This window comes from Phoca vitulina, unplaced genomic scaffold (assembly GCF_004348235.1).
Source record: "Phoca vitulina isolate PV1807 unplaced genomic scaffold, GSC_HSeal_1.0 scaffold36, whole genome shotgun sequence".
In the NCBI taxonomy this organism is placed as follows: domain Eukaryota; kingdom Metazoa; phylum Chordata; class Mammalia; order Carnivora; family Phocidae; genus Phoca; species Phoca vitulina.
The window spans coordinates 861,955-876,424 of NW_022589739.1; the positions used below are offsets into that span (position 1 = coordinate 861,955).

General features: G+C 36.1%; 1 protein-coding gene across 2 annotated transcripts in view; it reads left to right on the top strand.

The window, feature by feature from the left end:
• PIK3C2A (phosphatidylinositol-4-phosphate 3-kinase catalytic subunit type 2 alpha) overlaps positions 1 to 14,470 on the top strand; it is a 96,035-nt gene that overhangs the window by 37,137 nt on the left and 44,428 nt on the right. For both annotated transcript variants that reach the window (XM_032426900.1, XM_032426901.1), the window contains exons 3-8: positions 2,132 to 2,235; positions 7,545 to 7,702; positions 9,590 to 9,710; positions 10,442 to 10,553; positions 12,468 to 12,547; positions 12,678 to 12,741. In XM_032426900.1, the coding sequence (XP_032282791.1) occupies positions 2,132 to 2,235; positions 7,545 to 7,702; positions 9,590 to 9,710; positions 10,442 to 10,553; positions 12,468 to 12,547; positions 12,678 to 12,741 (639 nt within the window). The remainder of the gene's footprint in view (positions 1 to 2,131; positions 2,236 to 7,544; positions 7,703 to 9,589; positions 9,711 to 10,441; positions 10,554 to 12,467; positions 12,548 to 12,677; positions 12,742 to 14,470) is intronic.

Consider the following 14,470-nt stretch of genomic DNA (forward strand, 5'->3'; position numbering starts at 1 on the left):
AGCATTTTGTTGGGCCTTAAAAAATAACAGATTTTGACTTGGGTTGTGAGGGCAGGTTAGGAGGAAGGCATTGAAGACTAAAAGATTCAGAGGCAGGATAGTTCAGTTTGTGTTTTATAGGAACAGGATATGATTTAAGCTAATTGGAACATAGAAATCGTTTGGTAAGTTCTGGGAAATGCTGTTGGATTAGATTATGGCAAACTTGATATGTCAGACCAGAGAATTTATAGAAATATCAAATCCCATTTTCAGGGTTGTATGGTTTATTTGCTACAGTGCTCGTTTCTGTAACACAAATTAACTTACATAATTGGTAAATATTGGCTTGATGTCAGTAAAATGGAGAAGTGGCATTAGTTCAAACATAATTTTTCCAGCATGTAACATTTTAAAACAATCAAGAACAAACTTTCTCACAATTAAAGAGAAGGCCTTAGTAATATGAGAAAATATTAAGGAAAACATTGGAAATCCTGCAGAAGTGTTGTCTTCTAGTGAAGATGGTGGTTGAATGAGTGGCTTCAAGAATGACTTCATATTCCACAGTATTAAGCTCTCTGGTGAAGCAGTAAGTGCAGACAAAGAAGGTGTGAAGACCTTTCTCTTTGCTTTAAGAACTTTCGTGAAGTTCCTAGATTATATTTTTAACTTCACTGAAATTGGTCTTGACTAGAAGCAGATGCCCTCAAGAATCCATATCACAAACGAGGAAGCAGGAGTTCCAGGGTTTAAGGCTTCAGAGGATCTAAGACCATAATGCTAGGTGCACATTCAAGTGGAGATTTAACTGTGCACGTATTTTTATAAGGACTTGTTATTTTAGTCGAGGCCTTGATTACAAAGTTACGCTGATTTTGAATAGTTTGCCTTAACTCTGTTTTTTCCCATGAGCTGTGTTATTTTTAGTTGTGATTTTCTAGAACTCAAGGCTTGTTTTGTGTTTTTTTTGTTCTCCCCTTAAATGTGCATATCACATTCTAGGAGAAAGGGCTCTGACACATTTTAAAAGAAGGAAATTCATAAAGGAATTGTTGCCCTAAATTTTCAGTAATTTTTCTGACAAGGTCTTTTTGTGTGCCATGATCATTGAACTCCATTAGAATTCTTGAAATGTATGTACTGTATTCTCATTCACTTAATTTTGAATTGAGAATATTCCAATTTTAATTTAATTAATTTCAATTTAATTTCAAAGGAAATTTACATTTGAAATTTGTGTCAGAGTAAGTATTTTTATGTAATAAGTCAAAACACCTCTAAACGGGGCTGCCTTGGTGGCCCAGTCCGTTAAGCATCTCTTGGTTTCAGCTCAGGTTGTGATCTCAGGGTCGTGAGATCCAGCCCTGTGTTGGGCTCTGCGTTCAGCATGGAGTCCGTTTAACATTCTTTCCCCCTTCCTCTGCCTCCTCCTCTGCTCCCGCTGCGGCCCCCACCTCCACTCCCGGCGCCTCCGCACTCAGGCACTTGCACGCGCACTTTCTTCAAATAAATAAAATCTTTTTTTAATAAGACACTTCCAAATGGACTCTGCTGTTCGGCTCTGTTGGGTAGTGAATTTATCTCGTTAAAGCATTGCACACAGAGTTTGATCAGACATAAACTTTTAAAGGACTGTCAGGATGTTTGCATAAGTTTATTAACATGGAAAATGCCTGCTCACTCCTAAAACTCATTGTCTTACATAAAGAACCAGCTGCTTTCTTGGAATTTGAGGCCAAAGTTGAAAAAATAGAATTCCTGGTTACTAGAGGAGTCCCAAATGGGCCTGATCTTTCCACTTTCTTAAAACAGCGTAGTCCTTTAATTTTATTCAGCTGTTAACTCTCTGAAGCATTTATTTCGGGAAGATTTTGAATGGAAATATCTTTAGCATTCCAGTCTTGTTGACCAGTACAGAATATAGCCCACTTCTACTTTTGAGCAAGTAAAACCAATGAACTTCAAGGCTTATTAGCTGGTATTACTTTTACAAAGATAGAAATCTATTATATAAAACTTTGTTATTGATATGATTTATTTTCTCTCCATATCTTTGTACATACTTTTGTAAAAATGGGTTTGTGCTGTGCTTCTATTTAGCATTTGGGGATCTTTTACTTTTAAATTAAAAACATTTTTTTGGTTACAGAAAGACCCAAATGGGACCAGTAGTTTGTCAACTGGAAGTTCTCTTCTACAAGAAATTGAAGTACAGAATGAGGAAGTGGCAGCTTTTTGTCAGTCCATTACAAAGTAAGGAATTTTTCTTTATAAATTAAAGATTTTTTTTATTAAATACTCGCTTTGAAAAAGTTAACTTGAAAACAAGCTTAGTACTAATAATTCTAAAATTTTTAAAATTTTAATTATGTTTTCCCTGTGGCTAAAATTTCAAGACCATTAATTAACACATTAACACCAACTGCACTTGAACCTGTATCTTTACCTTTTTAGTTTGTGAGTATTTAGAAGAAAAAATTGAGGTCAGACAGTTAATTTCACTATTAACCATTGAAAACATGACTTAAACATATATAAGTTTTGGTACACTTAGAAAATGCCTGTTTTTGTTTTAGGGAGACTTAATTTTCTGTAAACATTCTGACATTCAAAATACTGTCCTCCTTTAAGAGATGCTTTAAAAGATTACAGGAGCAAATACATTTTCTGAAGATTAGGAAAATGTATTTCTAAAATATTCTTTTTATCTTAAATATGTCTAATACTTCTTATAGATGAGGAAACTGAGACTCAGAGAAGTTACCTACTAAAATTTACTGAGCTAGCCAGCAGCATAGAGAGCCAGGTCTCCTTTGCTTCTGATTCAGTGTGTTTTCTTTCCATTGTATCACTGTATTAGTCTGGACTTCTGTTGTGAGTGCTAGAAACCCATCTTAAACAAGCTTAAATCAAGAACAGTCATATATTGATTCATAAACCGCTATAGCAGAAAGAGGAAGGATGGAGCAGAACTCAGTGACAGCAAGATCTTGGAATTCACACACTTGAATTGATCCCTCCTCCCTTTGGATTCCCCTTTCCCATTTTCATCCTTTCCTTCTTCCTGCCCTTCTTCCTGCATGTTGGCTTCATTTTCTACTACTGCAGATGGGGTTTTGAAGGCAGGGAATATAGCCACTGATAGCTTAGACTTCATATTCTAATGGTCTTGCTATCAGAGACGAAAGGGAGTCCTCTTAGCCCACACCAGATACAAAAATCCCACGGAAGGAAAGAGTGGAATAACAAACATTGTGGCCAAGGGGTTGAAATCTATTATCAAAAGAAAGTATATCACCACTGAGGGATTTATTCTGAATTCACTATTTTCCTCAGTGTGGTCTGCTTTAAGCAAAACAGAGTTTGGGGTTCCCAAATCATTTTTGAGTATATACATCATTTTAATGTTTAAGGAGCTTATTAACTAGATTTTCTAGACTTTTGGTAGTATTTCATTAAAATTCTGTCTTTGTTACCTCTTAACCAGCATTTCTTTTCTTCAGAATACCTTAGGGGAGAAAAAGAAGAAAAATATCAGTAGAGCCACTTTTTCTTTCCTGCAAAGTTTACTCTTAACTGGATTTTTAAAATCCTGTTTTTCAGCAGGCATTTAAGATGGAAGAGACATTTAGGTGACTTAGTATTCAAATTACGTGTATTATAAGTTACCTATGCCTTCATGTGATTATACCATGTGTGTGTGTGGTTAATAATTTGGAAATACTCTTTTGCCTTAATTGTTTGGAAGTAATCTGTTATGTGTTTATGTAGTTCCTTCAGTTTTCTCCCTAAATAAGCCCTATATGCTTTCTGTTAGACTGTGTTGAGTGACTATGGCATTTAAGCTTTGCAGGTGGAGAAATTAGGCTGATATCTACCTTTTCTCCCCATTTGAATCTTAAGAGTTATTTACAGACTCTGCCACTAAGCTAAAATGATTATTTTTATTTATGCACACACACAGTGGCTTACGTAATCTGAAACCCCAGATGAACTAAGGAGAGAATGTCTTCTTTTTGTAATTTTATTTCCATTAGTAGAGAGTGATTGCAACAAATATTTCAGAGAAGTAAGAAACAGAGGTGTTTTTGAAGCCATGTTCTAGGCTCCTCTTTTCCCGTGTGACTTTGGAGATTGGGGTCAGGAGGTGTCCCTTGAAGAAATTAATGGCTCTATTTTTTCCAGTATGGTCATTTCTGCACTGGAATTTACACTCTTACTCCTTAAACTCCGTACGTTTTGAAATCTCCTAAAATGATTCATTTAGTCATTTTAACTCAGCTATGAAAGATTTGTCAGGATATTTGTTTACAATTAAGATTACTTGTGTAACAGACTGATACATTTTTTTTTTCTTGTGTGAAATTAGGGAGTTGGATTAGTGATCTCAAGAGTCTCTTTTAGTTTAAAGGACTAAAATGGGGCTGCCTGGGTGGCTCAGTCGTTAAAGCGTCTGCCTTCGGCTCAGGTCATGATCCCAGGGTCCTGGGATTGAGCCCCAAATCGGGCTCCCTGCTCAGTGGGAAGCCTGCTTCTCCCTCTCCCACTTCCCCTGCTTGTGTTTCCTCTTGCTGTGTCTCTCTCTGTCAAATAAATAAAATCTTTAAAAAAAATAATAAATTCCAGTTAGTTAACATATAGGTACAATATTAGTTTCAGGTGTACAATATAGTGATGCAACACTTCCATGTATCACCTGTGCTCGTCACAATAAGTGCACTCCTTAATTCCCATCACCTATTTAACCCATTCCCTCACCCACCTCCTCTTAGTAACCATCACTTTGTTCTGTATAGTTAAGAGTCTATTTCTTGGGGACACATGGGTGGCTCAGTCAATTAAGGGTCTGACATGATCTCAGCTCAGGTCTGGATCTCAGGGTCATGAGTTCAAACTCCATGCTGGGCTTCATGCTGGGCATGGAACCTACATAAAGAAAAAAGAGTCTGTTTCTTGGTTTGCCTTTCTCTCTTCCCCTCCCCCTTGGCTCATTTATTTGTTTCTTAAATTCCACATATGAGTGAAATCATGGTATTTGTCTTTTTCTGACTTATTTCTCTAAGCATAGTACTCTCCAGCTCCATCCATGTCATTGCAAATGGCAAGCTTTCATTCTTTGTTATGGCTGAGTAATATTCCATTATATATTCCAGTATTCCATTATATATATATATGTGTGTGTGTATATATATGTGTATATATATACACATATATATATATAAGTATCAATGGACACTTGAGCTATTTCTATAATTTGGCTCTTATAGATAATGCTGCTATAAACATTGGGGTACATGTATTCAAAAAAGGACTCACTTTAAGGAAAGGAAATGAAGGGTTCCCCCCTACCAAATCAAGTTCATTGAATATAACTTTTATCACTGGAAATTTTGTCTAATTAAATTCTTGAGCTATTTTTCTGAGCTATTATCAGGAATTTGAATGTCCTTTCATCATCTTTAAGGATTTCTAAAACTTGAAATCTTGCTTGGATATAGGCAAAAGTCTCTAATATTTCCTGGATTAGTTAATTATGTGATTTGCTATGAGCATCTATTTTATACTGTAGAAAACAAGAGAATACCTAGTAAATAAGAAACAAGAATCTTAGGCGAGGTCCAATAAAGATCTTGGTATTATGTTATGGAGGGGTAAGTTTGAAAACAATCAAATATCTGAAGATACTGTGTCCATGTATAAAGGTGCATTTCCAATATCAATGTAAACTTATTACTTATATTAGTTTTTTTCTTAAGATTTTACTTATTTGGGAGAGCAAAAGAGAGAGAAACAAGCTGTGGGCCAGAGGGAGAGGGGGAAGCAGGCTCCCCCTGATCAGGAAGCCCAATACGGGGCTTGATCCCAGGACCCTGAGATCATGACCCGAGCCGAAGGCAAACACTTAACTGACTGAGCCACCCAGGCGTCCCAAAATCTTATTTACTTTAGAAAGAGTGCAAGCACACTCCATGCTCAGCATGGAGCCGGTCGAGGGGCATAATCTCAGGACCCTGAGATCATGATCTGAGCTGAAACCAAAAGTCAGACGCTTAACCAACTGAGCCACCCAGGGGCCCCAGCAGTTTTTTGTTTTTTGTTTTTTAAGATTTTATTTATTTATTTATTTGAGAAAGAGTTAGCGAGAGCTAGAACACGAGCAGGGGAGAGAGGGAGCCCGATGAGGGGCTCAATCCCAGGACCCTGGGATCATGACCTGAGCTGAAGGCAGACACTTAACTGACTGAGCCACCCAGGCGTCCCAGGATTTTATTTATTTTAGAGAGAGAGAGAGCTCAAGCAGGGGCAAGAATAGAGGGGGAGGGATAGGATGGGGGAAAGAATCTCAAGCACACTCCATGCTCAGCATGGAGCCGGTCGAGGGGCTTAATCTCAGGACCCTGAGATCATGACCTGAGCTGAAACCAAAAGTCACACACTTAACCAACTGAGCCCCCCAGGTGTCCCTCTCCTGATCCTTTTCTTTTTGTCAACTCAAACTATTTTATTCTATTCCTATGACTTGATTATTTTAATCTCTACAGAAGCAAATATACAATACTTCAAGCATTCATTCCATTTATATTCCTATGAAAAGCAGATAGGAGGATTTGATCTTGTCTTCTAACCTCCAGAAAAAAGTCAGTTAAAGGAAGGCTACAAGTTTAAATAAGGCATCAAATTTTCCTTTGTTTTCTGATAACAGAAGTGCTGTCTGGAGAAGAGCCATATATACCGTACTCCTGTATTTCAATTTACCAACTGTATTGTTCCTGTGAATACCTTCACAGGCAATTCTTGCCATTCCCTAAGTTTTAGAATCACTTTGAGACAATAAAGGCCTATAGCACTGTAAAAACTGGTAATGATTTTTTATTGTTGTCTAACAACCCTCTGCCCCCAAAATGTAGGGAAAAGACTCTAAGGAAAAGATTTTTAAAAGACAACAGACTTTTTATCCCTCTCACAATTGCAGTTGAAGGTTACTTTGCCTATATTCTCAGTGGATTCATTAAAAGTATACATTTTGTGTAATTATGCTGTATAGCCAAAAAATCTGAAGCAGAAAACCTCATTTAATGCCTTGTATCCAGTGTATGCCTGGTTAATGTTGATAATGTTACCACAGATATCCTGGCAGTACTTAATCTCTTTTCTTGGATTCCTTTTATCTAAAAGGCAAATGCTGGGGGTGCCTGGGTGGCTCAGTCGTTAAGCGTCTGCTTTCGGCTCAGGTCGTGATCCTGGGGTCCTGGGATCTAGCCCTGCATCGGGCTCCCTGCTCAGTGGGAAGCCTGCTTCGACCTCTCCCACTCCCTCTGCTTGTGTTCCCTCTCTCCCTGTGTCTCTCTCTATCAAATAAATAAAAATCTTAAAAATAAATAAATAAAAGGCAAGTGCTGGTATTTGGAGTTTGACTGGGGTCCATTCATTACAGTTCTCAAGAGCTGCTCTAGAATTGAACAAAGACACAGAATTGAATGGCTGTAAGCATGCAAAGTTTTGTTTAGGGCTCTCAAATGCAGCTTTAAAAAAATTTTTTATTCCTTCTTTCTTGTGAACAGATTGAAGACCAACTTTCCATATACTAATCACTGCACAAATCCAGGCTATTTGTTAAGTCCAGTTACAGTACAAAGAAACGTATGTGGAGAAAATGCTAGCGTGAAGGTCTCCATTGAAATTGAAGGATTTCAACTGCCAGTTACTTTTACATGTGATGGTAGGTTTATAGTTTCCCAATGATCTTGTTTTGCTCTGATTAGGGAGAAATGTTTAAAATGTTAATTTTAATCATTCTTGACCCTGTTACCATTAGGTATCCTTTTTAGAAATTTTGTGTTGTGTGTGTGGTAAAATACTTAACATTCATTAGTTACCCTTTTCAAAAAATTGGCATTCATTTGGATAATTTTCTGGTTAGGACTAGTGGGAAAATAGTTTACCTTTATTACTGCATATTTCTCTGAAAAATGCTGAGTAATTTTGATTAATTGATGGCCCTTGGCCAAGGTCCCAAAGCATGAGATTGAAAGGCTAATTATAGTCCAATTCTTTTTTTTTTTTTTTTCATTTTATGGCAAAAAGAATGCTTGTTTATAAAGAGTTGTCAGTGAAATTGAAATTCCAGGTATTTTGCTAAGCTCCTCAAAGAAGATAATTCTCCTTTGGTTCTAACTCTCTCTTCCAAATTTGGTGTGGATATCCTTTCTAGAAATGTATCCTTAAGTCTGTAGGAAATTTTTTGTCATAGTTTATTGAGTCTCATGACGTATATCGTTTTAATGGGATTCCAACAGTAGAATAAGAGCCTCTATTTCTACAGTACTTTGGCCTAAAAATGATGCCATTTTTTTCTGTAATGGTTATGACTAGGAATATGTCCAATATTTGGATACTTTCTTGTAGCTTTGCACTTTTCAAGGCTCTTTGAAAAAAATATGAATCTGAAACAAAAATGTTAGTCAACTATAACAATCATTCTTTTAGTTTCTAAAGGAAGAACTATTCTTATAAAGCATACTTTAAATTTTGATTTGGGGAATTATTTAAAACCCATATGTTGTAAGAATTACTACTAAAATTGAAGTAAAGAAAGGTCAGTAGGCCCCTTGATAGAAATAGTAAGCATTGATGACAAATGTTTTAATTTGTATCAAATTTTGACTTGATGTATCAAGATATTACTTTTCGAGAAAATATCTCAAAATGCCTATTGTTTGGTTCTTCATAATGTGTACGTTTACAATGCACATCTCTGTTAAGAAACGTAACCATATTATGGCAGAAGTGTGTCCAAATGATAAATGTTACCATACAATTGACTGTTCAGAAATGTACCCATTGCATTGGATATTTTACGGCCTTTTCTGCCAATCTGTTGATTTTCATGAAGTCTGAACTTAGTAATTGTCTTCTAAATTGAACATAGGAGCTCTAAGTACGAAATAGATTACTTTAAGAGGTTACTTTAAGTTTTCTAAATGTGTTGTAATCTTAGTATCCAGCTATTGTCAAGAATGATAATTGAACAATACTTCCTACTTGCTGTATTTTTAGTCTTCATTGGAAAATTTATCAGGAACATGTCAAACATTTAAAATGGTGATTTTTTTTTCTTTATGATTTGGTTTAAATCATCGTTTGCTAGATACTGCTAAATGTCAACCTTTTTGGAGGAGTCTGTAATAGGGAGGTGGCTTTCTTAGCTTAGATCTGCCCTATCTAATACAGTAATCGCTAGCCCAATGTGGCTATTGAGTACTCGAAATGTGGCTAATAGAGAGTGAGATGTGTTGTACGTGTAAAATACACAGTGGATTTCAAGGACCCAATTTGAAAAGAAATAAGATGTGTCATTGGTAATTTTAAAATGCTGGTTATATGTTGCAGTGACATTTTGGATTTATTAGGTTAAATAAAGCATGTTGAAATTAGCTTCACTTGTTTCTTTTTACTATTTTTAATCTGGCTAGTAGAAAATCTTAAATTCTATATGTGACCTACATTATATTTCTGTTGTATAGTACACTCTTAAATGATAAGAATTACATTCTCAATAAGTGTATAGAGTGAAATGAGCAAAATGAAAATGATGCCTCTTTTACAGTGAGTTCTACTGTAGAAATCATTATAATGCAAGCCCTTTGCTGGGTACATGATGACTTGAATCAAGTAGATGTTGGCAGCTATGTTCTGAAAGTTTGTGGTCAAGAGGAAGTGCTGCAGAAGTAAGTATTCGTTTAACTACTTAGCAACATCTTCGGAAATTTAATTTTAAGGAGTTAAATGAGAAAAATTTCAAGTTAAATTTGTAATCTAAGACTATATTGGGTCCTACTAAATTGATTCATTGGATCAGTAAGCTTATATTGAGATATACTTTGTTTTAAGGTGTGTTTAAGACAGTGGAGGGTTATCAGACATAAATAAGAAGTCATATTGCCCTTAAGCTTATAGTCTTAAATGGGAAGAATGGTGGGTAATTGGTTGGTAAGTGAATTTAATGGCTTTTTTCTTTCTGCTAAGAGTCGATAGTCACATCATTATAGACTCCATTTTCCTTTTGTAGCATGTACTATTACTTTTCACACAGTGATCAGCTGTGACTTCCTTTTAATTGCCTGAAATAATCATTATAATTTTTTTCTGAACCAGATAATTTATTGTATCTAGCTTTTAGTCTAGTTATTTTACGGATTTCATTATTTTAGGTTACTTAAAATGCCCTGCCCTTATTTTTCTTATTTTCTGTTTCATCTTCATCTTCTTTCTTCTGTGCTGTGACTCTTCTCATGTAGAATTATTCTTTTATTTAAGTGCCCACACTTGGTTAAAAAACTATCTCTACATTTTACCATTCTCTTCAATTTCTGATGCAGATACAAGTTATATTTTACTCTTACCTCTGTAATTTCTAGTTTGAGAATAACATTGATGAATAATTAATATATTTTAATAGTAACCATTGCCTTGGAAGTCATGAATATATTCAAAACTGCCGAAAATGGGACACAGAGATTAAACTACAACTTTTGACCTTCAGCGCAATGTGCCAAAATCTGGCCCGAACAGTAAGTATGTACCTTATAACTGAATTGCATTTGGTTGAATCTGAGTAATTCTGCTAATTAGCCAATTTGTAGTTTGTACATTCTGTAAGATATCTGGGTTGGACTGGTGAATGGATTGGAATGATGAACTAATTCTATCCACAACAAGGGTTTTAAAGCAGATGGGAGGAGCTTTTCAATCATGGAGTCTTAGGTAACATACTACTCTGAGCTGGAGGCATATTTGAAAATCAAAGTGGAGGAAATAAAAGTTTGATTTGTAATGGTTTTACACAAGAATGAAAACATTGGGGTCAGTCAAAGAGAAATGAGGAAGGAGGAAAGATTTTGAATACTAAATATGGTTTGGGGGAAGAAAAGATCCACATTGACTTTTGCATCAAACTGAGAAAAATACATTATTCTGCACCAAATGAAAACTACTTCTCTTTTTATTTTATTTTTTTTAAGATTTTATTTATTTATTAGAAAGAGAGCATGAGAAGGGGGAGGGTCAGAGGGAGAAGCAGACTCCCTGCCGAGCAGGGAGCCCAATGCGGGGACTCGATCCCGGGACCCCGGGATCATGACCCGAGCCGAAGGCAGTCGCTTAACCAACTGAGCCACCCAGGCACCCCTTCTCTTTTTAAAGTACAGTACTTTCAGGCACCTGGGTGGCTCAGTTGGTTAAGCGACTGCCTTCGGCTCGGGTTATGATCCCGGAGTCCCGGGATCGAGTCCCGTATCGGGCTCCCTGCTCGGCAGGGAATCTGCTTCTCCCTTTCACCCTACCCCCTCTCGTGCTCTCTCTCTATCTCTCTGTCTCAAATAAATAAAATAAAATCTTAAAAAAATAATTAAAATAAAATAAAATACGGTACTTTCTTTTGAAGTTAAAGCAAATTAGAATGCAGGAAATTAGGCTGTTTTATTACTGTATGAACACTTGATAAATTTTAATCTTTATTCTTCATTTGGTAGAACTTGGATGGAAAAATAGCAGTCATTTCTACTTTATTTTCTTAGGTTTTGCTCCTATGTTTCATAGAATTTATTTCACTTGGGTGAAAACTATTTCATGAAATTCAGTACATTTTAGCAATCTTTAGTGACTTCTCTTCAGTTTCTTAAGGAATGATGTTTTTGAATATATTTACATATTAAGTATGGTAGAAGAGATGTTTTTGAATATATTTACATACTAAGTATGGTAGTAGATATATGGTAGAATATATTTACATACTAAGTATGGTAGAAGAGAAGTACCTTGTTTATTGGGGGTAAGGTTGGGGGACATTTGATTATCATTAGAAAAATAATGCAGACATTCAGATGATCTCTTCCCCATCTGCTCCAACCTCACCAACGTTCTCATTTAGCTGCCAGCCATCTTTAAAAGTGTTTTGTTTTGGAACGCCTGGGTGGCTCAGTCGTTTAAGCGGCTGCGTTCAGCTCAGGTCATGATCCCAGGGTCCTGGGATCGAGCCCCACATCGGGCTACCTGCTCAACGAGGAGTCTGCTTCTCCCTCTCCCTCTGCCTCTCCCCCAGCTGTGCTCTCTCTCTCTCTCTCTCAAATAAGTAACATTTTTTAAAAAAATAAAAATAAATAAAAATTGTTTTGTTTTTTAAAGCTCTCTGTTCTTTCCTTATAACAGAAGTAGTTATTACTTTGGGAGCTACTTATATATCAGAAACTAGACTTAAAAGCATTTATGTTTTTTTTATTTATAAAATTTTTCAGAATATTGATTTACTTTTTTCCTCAGTTATAAATAGTATTTAATTCTGATAATATTTTAGCCTCTGTTCTGAAAAATCATTTTAGTTTCAAGAATTTATCATACGCTTAACCATATTTAATTTGGCAATAGAAAGACCAAAGAATGGATTTTATTTTTTTGCTAAAAATGTGTGTATACATATGTTTTTTTAGGCAGAAGATGATAAAACACCTGTGGATTTAAACAAACACTTGCATCAAATGGAAAAACCTTATAAAGAAGTCTTGACAAGGTGTGGCATCTAAAGCATTAATTCCAGGTTTTCAAACTTTGCTTTTGGATGTGAATACCTTCATTTTGGTGAATAAAACAATCATTTGTGTATAGTATCCTTCAGTCATAATAACTGTTCTTTATTTCAGATACCCTGTTGACGAACTTTTAGATTCTTATCACAACCAAGTGGAACTGGCTCTTCAAATTGAAGTAAGTCTTAATTCACATTTTGGCATGATGACTTAAGGATTCTTGTCTTTGTTCTATCTTAAATATTAGTGTGGTGTTCGAGGAAATATTTTAGAAGGATGATTTAAACTATATGTTTGATGACTTTTTTTCTGACCCATCTTGTTAACCAAAATTCTCAATATTGCCTGAGTCAGCACTTCAGTTCACTTCAGCTTTATTACTAAGGAGCCTTTAGTTCAATTCAAAAAGCATTAACTGAATGTTTACTATATGCTAGATGCTGGAGTTATGAAAATGAAAGACCTAGTCCCCACTTGCCAAGAACTTAAAACTAGTGATGGATTTAAACCAAATTTCAATATAGTATAGTAAATGTAGTATAGAGGTATACATTGGGTTCTTTGGGACATCAAAGAAGGGCACTTCTTCCAACTTGAGAGTTCATGGAAAGCCTCTAAGAAGGGAGTTTACCTGAGCCAAGTCAACAGTATGGGTTAGCTAGAAGATAGTTGGCAAGGGCATGTGAACAAAAGCACACAGGCGTGATACATATGTGGAAATATATGCACTTCTGTAATAGAGCACAGTGTGTGACAGGAAGGTTGGGAGAGGACGCTGGAGATATCAGATATAAGTTACCACCTTATAATCCATGTAAACTTTTACTCTGTCCTCTAGATTAGAGGGCCGATTTTTGGAACACAGACACACCCATTAGTTTACATATTTTCTGTGACTGCATTTGTGCTCTAATACTAGAGTTGAGTAGTTGGGACAGATACTGTATATTCTGCAAAACCTAAACAATTTACTATTTGCTATTTTATAGAGAAGGTTTGCTGACCCCTGCTCTAGGCATTTAAGATACTTTTAGCTGAGGTTAGGGGGTGGGATGGGGTGGGTGACTTGTTTAGTCTTAAGCTTTGAAATCACTCTGGCCATACTGTGGAAGTTAGATTTAGTTCTGGCAGGATTGGTTTCAGGGAGACTACTTAGGAAGGTTTTTTTATAGTAGTCCAAGTGAAAGATAATGAGTGTGGCCAAGGCAAGAAGGAGGGATCTGATTACCAATATTTAGGAGATAAAATTGGTAAGATTTTGTAAGTAATGAGATATAAGAGAAGAAATAGTGTAGGATGACTCTCAAATTTCTAGCTACTAATGCATTCTTGTCAGCATATAGACATATTTATTCAATAAATATTTGCTGAATATCTCTTCATTGTGAGGCCTGTTGTAGGTGCTGAGGATATGTCAGTGAGCAAATGAAACTATAATCCCAGCTCTTAGTTAACACTCCAGTTGGATGAGACAGACAATAAAACTAGCAAAACATATGCTACATCAGATAGTAAGCACTACAGAGAAAAATAAAGGAGGGTAATGTTGCAGTTTCAACATTTTATTCAGAGAAGACTTCATTGAGAAGATGAATTTGAGCAAAGAACTGGAGGAGAGAAAGAAGCTATCTGGTTATCTAGGGGAGGAGGAGGGTGCCTGGTATATATAAGGTCTGTCTTTCTAGCTAGACTAGAGTGAAGAAGCGGGGAGAGAATGGAAACAAATCAATTAGGAAGATGTTTTGCTAGCTGCAGAGGGTGGGTGGGGGAGAGAGGGGTGGGAGAGGGAGAAACCAAGAGAGGAGCAGATTTGGGTGGAAGATATGGAACTTAATTTTGGACTTTATATTTGTGATGACTTTTATTCACCTTAATAGCAATGTTAAGTAGGCAGAGCCAGATGCAGG